The sequence below is a fragment of the Etheostoma cragini genome, chromosome 22 (genome assembly GCF_013103735.1).
Source record: "Etheostoma cragini isolate CJK2018 chromosome 22, CSU_Ecrag_1.0, whole genome shotgun sequence".
NCBI classification, from domain to species: Eukaryota; Metazoa; Chordata; class Actinopteri; order Perciformes; family Percidae; genus Etheostoma; species Etheostoma cragini.
Genome location: NC_048428.1, coordinates 16,337,788 through 16,349,951, shown reverse-complemented (window position 1 = coordinate 16,349,951; position 12,164 = coordinate 16,337,788). Strand labels below are relative to the sequence as shown.

The 12,164-nt window shown below is 42.5% G+C and overlaps 1 protein-coding gene across 2 annotated transcripts; it reads left to right on the top strand.

The window, feature by feature from the left end:
- The first annotated feature begins 277 nt into the window (after nt 1-277).
- On the top strand, nt 278-11,318 carry esco1 (establishment of sister chromatid cohesion N-acetyltransferase 1). Of its 2 annotated transcripts, none has more exons than XM_034861588.1 (10): nt 278-364; nt 1,105-8,095; nt 8,187-8,271; nt 8,411-8,480; nt 8,567-8,675; nt 8,837-8,968; nt 10,175-10,264; nt 10,501-10,644; nt 10,743-10,927; nt 11,031-11,318. In XM_034861588.1, the coding sequence occupies exons 2-10, from the start codon at nt 1,106-1,108 to the stop codon at nt 11,197-11,199; spliced, it is 7,974 nt and encodes a 2,657-aa protein (XP_034717479.1). In that variant the 5' UTR covers nt 278-364; nt 1,105; the 3' UTR covers nt 11,200-11,318. The 2 variants fall into 2 exon arrangements, with proteins under 2 accessions (XP_034717479.1, XP_034717478.1); XM_034861587.1 differs by having other exon boundaries at nt 281-417.
- The last annotated feature ends 846 nt before the right edge of the window (nt 11,319-12,164 follow it).

Sequence of the window (12,164 nt, the reverse complement as noted above, 5' to 3'; positions counted from 1 at the left end):
ATTCCCTGAGAACATGTAAGGGTTGTGCCTTCAAAAAAATTGAATAAGAGCAACTTATAATATTAATCTAAATATGTAAAGGAACTTGTAGCTCATGTTATAAATGTAGTGGAATTAATAAAAAATATGTAATGATTTCTTTTGCTCGAATGGGAAAAAAAAGCTGGTTATATATGTAGTCCAAACATGTTTTTGATGTATAATATTGTGCATCGTTTGTTTCTGATAAATAAAGTAAACCCCAATTTTCTTGAGCGTTCACTGGAGGGCTGGTACGTCACATCCGCCGTTTCCCTCCGGAAGTACAGTTCATTTTTATTCACAGGAAAAAAAAACAGCTGTTGTTGAAAAAGAAAACATCAAAGTGAGTTTCATTGACGGATGTCTTGGCGTTATCTTTTCGCAGACATTAGTACAGTAAGGAATACTCTCTCTGCTCTCTACTTTGTCTGTCTGCCTGCTGTTCTTTACTGACTTGTTCAGCGAGTCTCGTTTCGCTCATTTGTTGCGAGTTGGCTGCTGCTAGCTTTAGCTCCCATCACTGTGGACTTCCAGCTAGCAACACTAGCCACTGCTAGCTAGCTAACTGACCATTTTTAACTGTCTGCACAACTCCTGGTGATAACAATCTCTGTCGACTGTCAGGCAATCAGTAAGATTATGTATGTGGATGGGGAATATTGAGTAAATGTAGATCGTACATTGTGTGACTCGCTAGCCACCTAGTTTGACTGCGATTTATCACTGTTTACGTTCGACGCTAGCTTTGTTGTTTGTTAGGAAAACCAGGTAACAGTTGATGCATTTTGAAAAGTAATACAGGTCATACTAGCATTACAACATTATAACAACAGTGTTGAATTTTTCTAATTGAATATGAACACAAATCATTTTTGTCATGTCGTTTGGAGATATATTTTCTGTTTATGTCATCACATTTCTGTCAACCTAACCTAAAAAGAAAAACTGCAGGATGCCTAGACAAAAAAATAGTTCATCCTAGCTTATTTTGTATTAGATTGTAACTCCAGGGTTAAGTTGGATCTCCTCTGTTGTCCTGGCTTCAAATTGTAAAAATTCTGCTTTTGTCACACATTTTGACAGAATGCCAGCGCCAAAGAGAGGATCATCTCCTCATGATTCTCAGCCCAAGATGAGGAAGTTGGATGAGGATGGAGAGGCTCTACCATCCAAAACTGCACCAGCTTCCAATAATAGGTCCCTTAAAACAGGAAATACACCAGAAAAGACAGCAGCTCCACGGACTAAGAAAAAACTTTGTGCTTCAGCGGAAGGGGGGAATAAACCAGCCAAGTCATCCAAACAAAGTTCCCCTCCAAAGGATTCCAGCAAAACCATTTCTGACCCACCTGTCAAAAAAGCCAAGCTCCTGAAAGCCACAAGTGCCTCCTGCGGAGAAGCTCCCTCGCTGAAAGTTTACTCCAAAGCTTCCCTGAAGCGAACAGCCTCTACAGAGTCTGAGGATGAGTTGAGTAGTGATAGTAGTAAGACTGACCTCTTCAGAGAGAGGGATGATGGGGACAAGGCCCGCTGCATCAGAAAATATTCGAATCGAGTCAAAGCTAAACGCAGGGTTGAAGAATCAACATCTGACCCACAGGAGACAGGCCAACGGTCCCCATCTGCACTGGGAGACCCTGTTCAGATGGACCACAATTATGGTAGATTTTCCGATTCAAGTCCGGGAGAGGCTAATCAGGATGATGTGAAAGAATCTGCACAGTCTGTCACTGAAGGAGAGACACAAGACATGTCAGTTAATCCACCACAAGCAGAGTCAAAGGAAAGTGTAGTCTCTGTAGGAGGGAGTGCAAAAGCTAGCATTGAGTTTGAGTGTGCAGCTGTTGAAAGTAAACATGAGGAATTTAAAAATGTAGAAAGCCAAAAGCTCATAGATAATGAAGCACTTGTATCATGTAGAGAAATATTTGACTTTACAACAGCTGCAGGGTTGCCTAGCTTCACATCTGAGACGGGGGAAAAGAAGGACGTGGCCATTAAAAGCAAAAAGGATGTAGATAATGAAAGACTTGCGACATCAGCGGGAAATCTATATTTTTGCACTAGAGAGGCAAATCCATGCTGTGAAGGTGAAGTACAGATAGATGAAAGAACATCTTGTAGAAGTCAGGCAGATGTGAGCAGTGAAACTGAAACAAATGAGACCACAGAGACTGTTTCTGAAGAGATAAAGCTGGATAGGAAATGTAAAAGTAATGAAGAAGAGATTGAAATGAAGGGAGAGATTGAAGCTGCCAGTGTCTCTGCAGGCTATAGTGATGTAGAAGATAAAGCATTGATCCTGGTAGAAGGTAGTAATCCAGAGGGTCAGACTGAGGAAAACCTAATAACAACAGAGTCTGTTTGCAGTCCAGGGACTCAAACAGACCTCAGTGTCAAAATTCAAGTTACTTTCAAAGAGGAATCAAAATCTGAGGATCAAGGGAGTCATCAAGGGCCAGATGCCATTACCAACTCATGTGACGGTGTGAACAAACTAGTCAGAAAGTCTGAAGAAAGTGAAAGGAAAGGAGTCGAGTTCCTGTCGACTCAGACTGTTGCTGGTCCTGGGTCTTTTGCTGAGCTACAACTGAGCCAAGTTGTGATGAACAAGACAACTGACAGCTGTTCTGAAATACTGACACCAGATTGTGAGTCTGTTCCAGAGCAAAATCAAAGCGATGTGCTTTCCGATTGTTTCACAGTCTCAGAGGGTCAGATAGACGTGAGCATGCACACTAAGATAACATCGGCGGAGCGCCCCGACTTTGCGCCTAAGGAGGATAAACACAACCACAAAATGAAAGACCACACAACAGAAATACCTGTTAAAGTCAAAGAAGATGCTATAAGTGAAGAAAGAGAACAAGAGATGAACTTTGAATGTGCCACTGCACACACTGAGATTTCTAATCAAACCGCTTCACTGGAAATACAAAGCCAAAAGAGTCAGGAAGTCAGTGAATGTGAAACAGACTTATCCCCAGAATTGAATGAGGATCATGCATTGAATTCTAAAATAATGGAAAAGGAAGAAAACAAGAACATTGAACAAATGAATGGACCTGAGAGACAGACTACAACGGCATCAGAAATGTCTAATCCTGCATCTACGGCAGAAGTGCAAAACCAGGAGAAGCCAATAGACAGTGACTTCACCACAGACATGTCTGATAAAGCACATAAATGTCCAGTTGCAAATTGTCAGAACGCCAAAGATGAAGGCAGTGTTGATGATCAATGTGTTGCTGCTGCTGAAAATCAAATAGAAGTGGACATGCAGACGACAACATCAGAGGGGACATCTAACATCGCACCTACTGTGGAAAGACAAAGCCGCGACGATAGTGAACCTACCACAGACATGTCGGCAAAATTTCATGAGGATCATAAGGTTGGAAATATGGAAAACAAGGTGAACTTTAAATCGTTTACTGTCCCACAGAGTCCAAGAGAAATGGAAATTCAGGCTACAACAACATCTGAGGTTTCAAATCCAGCCGCTTTGGTCAAAATACAGAAAAGCAAAATTGAAATGGACATGCAGATTACAACCACAGAGGAAATATCTAATGCCGCACCTACGGTGGAAATACAAAGCCAGAAAAGTCTAAATGAAATGAATGTGGACACCACAGCGACAATAGATGAAATATCTAACACAGAACCTACTGTGGAAATTCAAAGCCAGAAAAGTCTAAATGAAGTGAATGTTGACACCGCAGCGGCATCTGATGACACATCTAACACGGCACTTACTGTGGAAATACAAAGCCAGGACGGTAGTGAACTTACCACAGACATATCTGCTGAACTTCATGAGGATCATAAGGTTGGAAATATGGAAAACAAAGTGAACTATCAATTGGTTACTGTTCCACAGAGTCCAATAGAAATGGAAATTCAGGCTACATCAACATCCAAGGTTTCAAATTCAGCCGCTTTGGTCGAATTACAGAAAAGCCAAATAGAAGTCGACATACAGACGATAGCATCAGAGGAAATATCTAACGCCGCACCTAAGGTGGAAATACAAAGCCAGAGAAGTCTAAATGAAGTGAATGTGGACACCGCAGCGTCATCAGAGGAAAGTTCTTACATGACACCTACAATGGAAATACAAAGCCAGAAAATTCAAAATGAAGTGAAAGTAGAGACTGCAGTGACATCAGAGGAAATTGCTTACATATCACCTTCAGTAGACACTCAGGTCCAGAAGAGCCAAGAAATCATTGAACCTGCAACAGACATATCTGAGAAAGTTCAAGAATGTCTAATGATACAGACTCCTAAAAGTAATGGAAATGAAAACAAAGTTATAACACCATGTGTTAGTGCGGCAGAAAGTCAAAGAGAAATGGATGTGCAGACAGCAGCAGCACAAGAGGAGGCTTCTGATCCAACAACTACAGTAGAAACACAAACTCAGAGAGGTCAGGAGGTCAGTGAACTCACAACAGACGCTCAACTTTTACATTTTTTTGTTGTTGCCAATACGGAGAGTGACGAAAACAAGGAAAAGGTTATCGCAGAATGTGTGTATGCCACTGAGCATCAAATAGAAATGGATGCGCAAGCGACACCAACGCCAGAGGAGATTTCTAACCCACCACCTACAGTGGAAATACAAAGCCATGAGGTCAGTGAACTCAACACAGAAGATGTAGTGAGTGCAAGTTGTGAGCTTGCTTACAAGGAAAATGAAGATAGGGTTACTGCTGAATTTGATGATGATCCAGAGGTTCAAATAAATATGGAAACTACTACGCCAGAGGAGATTTGTAATGCAGCACCTACTGCAGAACTGCAAAACCAGGGGATGGAGGAAGTTGGTAAACCCTCTGTGGTCTTATCAAATGACGCTCACAACCCTTTTCTGATGTCTAAAAGTAAGGGAAATGCAAACATGCAGGCAGATCCTAGTGCTGCAGTTATCCAAGAGGATATGGATGTAATAAGTGCATCGGTAGGAAGGGTAGGTTCTGCTTTAGAAGAGGAAACAGGGAGACAAGTGGTTAATGAAGTCAAAGACGAGGCTGCAATCATTTTCTCTGATAATGCTGACCATACAGTCTGTGATATTGAAGGACGAGGAGGAGGAGCTGAAAGCAATGAAGAAATAGTTTTTGTTTGTGGCCAACCGGATGATGTTGATATTGTAATTCAGGCGTCAGAAGAGCAGAGTAAGACGGTTAATCAGTCAGAGGTTGTGATCCATGAAAACCAGATAGTGTATGAGCCCATTAGTAGTCCGGAGAGTAATGATGGTAGAGAGATTTCTACAGCATCCGAGAACCACGCTGGTGTGTCTTTACTGGACCTGCAGAACACCCAGCAGATGGAAGGAGATTCATCTACTCATGGAGAAAACAGCACTAACCAACAACTGGACAAAGAGGGAAACGTCGAGCAACAAATGTGTGTCTCAGACTGCCAAGAAGTTGAAATGGAAGCACAAACTGTCAGTGTGCCAGAGAGTTGTGTCCCTGCACATTTGGAGCAGAGTGACATTAATGTTGATGGAAAACAAGTTGCAGTGATCAGCTCTAGCGATGACATCAGCATGCCAGATGGCCAGACAGAAGCTGCACCAGAAAGTAGTGAAAGGAATGGGTATCCAGATTGCGTCGGTGCCACAGAGTCTCCTGAACAGGTGCAGGAGGACATGGGACTTCAGGAGGTTTCAGATGTCACGGTGACGACAACTACGACCACCTCAGAAGTTGAAGTACCAGATAGTACATCTGAGGAATTTGTGATCTTAGAACCAATTCCAGCAGACGAAATTCACTTTGATATTGTCACTCGAGCAGCAGCTGAATCAGGGTTGTCAGACTCCCCTTCAGAGCAGGGGAATCCAGACAGTGCTTTAGAAGGTGACGTGGAAAATGAAAGGATTTTAAATGGTTCTCAACAAACCTTCCCTGAGCCAGAAGTGCAGCAATGTCAAACAACTGATGAGATCAAAGTGACAAATTCAAGTGAGGTTTTAGATCAAGAGACTAGGGTGGGGAAAGAAATCGCAAATGAAAGTGTTGAAGTTATTCAAGATGCTGACCACAGCCAGCAGCCATCATCTAACATGATGGATGTTAATTCCTCAGAGGTTGAGATGGCAAACTCTCATGCTCAAGTCACAAATGAAGACAGCAATGCACTGGTGATAGAGAATGCTGAGGCTGATTTGTACCTACAAGAAGTGCAGCTTCTGGAGGATATAGAGATCGGTCGTGAGATCGTAGTAGCCGAGGAAGAGAACGATGAAGATAGTGACATTACAATAATAGAAAAACCCCAGGAAACAGCTGAGGCAGTCCATCAAGAAGACTCTGAGAAAAAGGTTAATGAGAAAACAGAATGTGCAACAGGGAGCACAGCTGAAAAGACTGAAGATGATAAAAAAGCAGAAAAACCCAAGAAACAGCAAATGAACACACAGGCCAGAACCAAAGCCCGTCTGGCAGCTCTGGCTGAGCAAAAAGCTGCAGCATCTAAGAGAACAGCAAACAGACAGCAGCTAAACCTCTTAGCTTTGTGTCAGGAGATTGCAGAGGACATAGCCACAGACAGCATGCTATTGAAGAGGATTGAAGAAGAAAAACAAGCAGCGGCCGCAGCAGCAGCAGCTACAGCAGCCAATAGTGAAGCAAGCAAGAAGGAAAGTCCACCTGTTAACGTGCAGGGGGAAGACACTGTTAGTGTTCCGACTCCTGCTGGGCCTGAAGGGAGCTGTGCCCCCGGGAGACCTGCTGAGGAGCCACCTCCAGCCCAGTCCTCAGTGGATGATTCAGCCGAAGCCAAGCCTTCTTCAGAGCCTCCAAAGAGGCGTTTCTTTGTCACACAGATTTCAGTGCCACTGAAAGTCCATGAGAAAAAGAAGCTAACTAGGTATCAAAGACTGAGACAGGTTGAACTGCAAAGAGAGAAAATGTCTTGGGCACGTGTAAAGAAACTTAAATCTGACCAAGCAAATCAGATGTTTTCGGACATAGATTGGCAGGTTCCCCTGTCTGCATGCTCTCCATTTTCTGTGAGTCCTGGGACCACAGCTCCTCCACCTGCAGCCAGTCCACCAAAAACACCTCTCCCATGTCCTGCCTTAACTAGCAAGCCTGCAACACCCAAGGCAGAAGTCCCTATAGTTGACCCACCCAAGACTGAACCCACTGAAACGGAAACCCCCAAATGTGAACCCACAAAACCTGAACCTGCCAAAGCAGAAGCCTCAAAAACTGAGACTCCTAATGCTGGAATCCGTAAATCTACAAGGCAAAGTAAAGCTCAAACTCTTAAAGAAACCCCTGCTCCGGGGCCCGTCCCAAAAGTGACCCGATCAGCAGCCAAGAGGACCCTCCCAGCAGTACCCCCTCCTATGCCCAATGGACTTAATGGTCAAAAACAGAAGCCTGTTGAGTACAAGCCATACAGACCCAGGCCTAAGTATTCCTTTGATGATTTTGAACTAGATGATGACCCATTACCAGCAGCTCCAACAAAGCCCAGACCTCAGTCAAGGCCCACACAGCCAACACAACCCTACGTTCAGTCTAACCCCACAGCTCAATCTAAACCCACAGTTCAGTCAAAACCCCCAGTTTCCTCACATCTTGCCAACCAGGAAAAACTCAAAGCTCAGACTACACCTGCTGGACCAATTTCAGGTCAGTCAAAGTTGACTGCTACAGCTACAGTTCAGGCAAAGCCTGCCGGTTCCACCACTCCACAGTTAAAGCCTGCCGTTGCGACAACATCCCAGTCGAAGGCCACAGACACTTTTGGGTCTTCTTCTAAACATGTTCCGCCAGTTCAAGCTCAATTAAAGTCTCCTGTTTTAACGACACCTCAGTCAACAGCTGTTTCAGCTCCAGGTCAGTCCAAGCCTGCTGCTCCTGTTTCTCCTCAGTTAAAACCTGCTGGTAGTGGAGGTACAGCTCAGCTCCAGCCGTCAACAGCATCTCAGGCTGCAGGTTCAACCACATCTGAGACAAAGCCTGATGCTCCAAAGGCCGACGTTGGTTCGGCAGTGCCTCAGAAAACCCCAAATCCACCGTCATCAGAAGATGGCAAATGCAAGGTAACTCAAAACTAAATTCTGCCAAAATCTGCATCACAAACAGTATTTTCGAATAAAGACGTTACTCATCCCTTGTCTCTTTCCTACATAGGATACAGCTGATCCCACTTCTTCCCTGCCCTCTGAAGACTCCAAAGAGTCTGATGACACACAGAAGAGTGAAGTAAAGCCTGCAGGTATGCATTTATTTAGCAGTTGGCATGATTTATTTAAACGTCTGTCATTTTGTTGTCACATAAAGCTGAAAGAATTGAGTTCATGTTTTTTATTTTCAAAATTTGTACTGGTGTATAATGATCTTACCTTTTCTTACAGTCACTGGTGATGATTCTAGTCCAGAGAAAAAGACAGAGATGGCCGAGAAGGCATCGGCAAAACTTCAAGAGTAAGACGTTTCTTTCAAATAATTTGATATGTTTTTCCTCGTAGCAACAGGAATCTGAAGTAATGTGATGTGTCTATGTGTCACAGCGGCGCAGTGGAGCCACAGGATGACAGGACTCCTCTCTCTGATGCTTGTCTGCAAAAAGAAGTGAAAAAACTAAAGGAGGCTGACAAAGATGGCACCCAAACCATTATTGTGAGCATCTGTCTGTCATTATTATACATTGTTTAGCAAGTAGACTTTGATCTAGAGGTCAGAAATCACAGGTTAAGGCCTTTCAGCAGAAATTCTTGTATATATATATGCAGGATGCATTTAGATGTGAGGAGTGATCTATTGTTTTCTTTGTCTCGTAGGATGCAGGACAGAAGCATTTTGGAGCAGTGGCCTGCAACGTGTGTGGGATGCTCTACTCTGCTGCCAACCCTGAAGATGAATCCCAACATTTACTCTTCCACAACCAGTTCATCAGCGCTGTCAAATATGTGGTGAGAGCAAGTTTCCTTAAATTGCTTCTCTTATTTGTCTTGCCTACTGTCTCAAAATATTGACTCATCAGCGCATTTTCTAGAACAATACGCAGAGGGAGCATTACACCAAGATTGTATTGAGTAGTTTATTTGACTTTACCAAATAAATCATAACAGGAATTATTACAGGAAGCGATTGGAAGTACATGGCATATACTGCAGGTATTGCTGTGAGTGAGATTCCTCCTCAAATGTTTTTTGGGCATTTTCGGCCTTTATTTTGACAGGACAGCTGAACACATGAAAGGGGAGAGAGAGGGGGAATGACATGCAGCAAAGAGCCGCAGATAAGAGTTGAACCCGGGCTCGCTGCGTCGAGGAGAAACCTTTATATATGGGCGCCTGCTCTACCAACTGAGCTATCTGGGCGCCTATTCCTCCTCAATATTGGCTATGAGCACACGTTTGCTCTGACCCTCAATACCATTAACAACAGAATGTTGTGTAATAAAATGTTGTGTGATCGCATCTTGAGTGTATAAAACATTACTCAGGCTGACTTTTGTGATTTCAAAAAGGGGATTCTAATAGCCGATATTCTTCATGTTTAATATAATTAGTCACTTTTTTGTCATTTTCTTTAAATAACATCAACTTATCCCATTAGAAAACTGTGTCGTTGCAGCAGCATGCAAGAGGACGTAGCTATGAAAAGATGGAGCAAGTGTCAAATAGAACTGATCATAATAAGACTTAAACTGATTATATGACCAAGTTAATTAAACAAAAGTAGAACAATCTGAAGTAAAGTTAATGAAGAACTGTATGCATATTTGTAATATTTGTAGCACATGGGAAGTTCCTGTACATAGCAAATGAAGAACATGAAGTTCAAGATTTGTATTTGCCATTACCAAACAGTCCCGGCACATAGGAATTCTTGTGCAGGTTCTTTGAGTCAAGTAGAGTTAAGGGCAAAGAAAAGCACACTGACTAAATACTCAAACGGGAATAAACTATCCAAAAGAGTGCAAAAAATATGATTCATTTTGAAAACCGTAACTGGAGTATGAATACTACTGTAAACCAGGAGCTTGTAAACATACTATACCAAGAAAAAAGAGAGGATGCTTTTGGTTGGGAAATTAATGCCTCATTAGGACAATACCATTGCTTTAGGGTTCCTTTTACATAACAACTCTCTTTTTCTCCTCATTTATTCAGGGATGGAAAAAAGAGAGGATACTGGGGGAGTATCCTGACGGCAAGATCATTCTTGTCCTGCCAGATGATCCCAAATATGCTCTGAAGAAGGTACAGTATGTTTAAAGGAACTAACCTTTGCCATCAAAGGATTATGTAACATTAGTGGGTAACACTGACGAGGACAGCCCCGCTAAAGCAAAAGCATTGTTTTTGGAAGCGGAAATGTAAATAAGAACGCAACGTTCTTGTTTTTTGTTCCTTATTTGCTGCATGCTTACAAGCCTTTTATAGCACCAACACCGGCATGTCATTTCTTCACTACACAGTAACTATTTGTTTCTCAGGTCGAGGAGATCAGGGAGATGGTGGACAACGACCTCGGCTTCCAGCAGGTGGAGACCAAGTGTCCCTCTCAGACCAAGACCTTCCTCTTCATCTCCAATGACAAGAAAGTGGGTGGATGCCTTATAGCAGAGCACATACAAGAGGTAAAAGAATGCAAGCTTGTATGTGAGAGGAAATGTGTGGGCACATGTTTGATGACTGCATTAGTTTTAAATACACTGAGCCTTGTGAATGCTCACAGGGATACAGGGTGATTGAGGAGCAAGTACCGGAAGGTTCAGAGGGAGAAAAGGTGATGTTTGAACGTCAGAGAGCTTGGTGCTGCTCCACAACACCGGAGCCGGCCATCTGTGGCATCAGCCGCATCTGGGTGGTCAACATGATGAGGCGCCGGGGCATCGCTTCACGCTTGCTCGAGTGCCTCAGGTCAGTGCGTTTTAGAAAGCCAACCAGATCTGATGTTTTATCACCTCAAAATAAATGGACGTCATTAAAACTTGTTGATGATGTTTTTGTTTTTCTTGCACAGGAACAACTTCATATACGGTTCATACCTGAGCAAAGATGAGATCGCTTTCTCCGACCCCACACCCGATGGAAAACTCTTTGCCACACACTATTTTAGCACTTCTCAGTTTTTGGTTTATAACTTTGTGAGTGGAACAAGCTCGTCCCAGCCCAACGCTGACGCAGTATGACAGTCTTCAGGAAAGGTAACCATGGTTTTAACGGAGAAGCCCACTGACCAGCGGGACACACCATCACTAAGCACCTAACAGTGTCTGATGCAGAATCTGTATTGCATAACCATTTAAAACAAATTAGAAATTACTCCTTGGAGAGGATACACATTAGTTTAAATCTCAGGATGAAAACAACAAGGTGTTGTTGACACTTTTTATTAATTCACACCTTAATTCCTCCCCGAATAGTATTTTGAAAAAAAAAAGAGTATTTTCTTTATACATTTTTAAGTAAACAATTGGTTTTATTAGACGTATAGGGTTTACATGCATGACCTGAGAGCAATAGAAAAATAAGAGCATTTCATTGGAGAAGCATAAGGTCGACCGGTTGCATTAAATAAAATGGTTAGTTTTGTTCTCATTCTATTTGAATGTTTTTTTTTTACAGTATGTAGTAAACTACAGTATATGTACATTGAGGGATTTCTCATGTCAATCTTTTAACAAGTAAAAGCGATTCCGCCATCGTCTCAAGTTTTGTTTTAAGTTTAAAGGTCGCAACTGCACGATTTCTATTGGGCGGTTAAAGTTCTCGTTTTTTCACATCAGTCCCCGTGATTTCCCTATCGTGTTTATTTGTAACATTTCAATCTTATCATCCAAACCCGGTGATTTAATCGGAAGGACTCATTTCAACATCCTGGATGTGGATTAGAGAACTGTAGCATGGGCATTAATCGTGTGCTCTATGTTTCTTACATTAGATCACCTTGCTGGAGACGTTTAGTTTTCCAAGATGAGCCATACACTGTACACCATTTAGCAGGGCATTGTAGCCTATACTGTATGGGGGATGCATTTTAAATTCCCAGAGGCTGTTTATTGCTTTGTTTGTGCCTGAATGAATAATGTGGGGCTAAAGATTTCAAATTGTTTTTGTTTTCTTAGCCATACTTTATGGCTTTTTATTGAGTTAG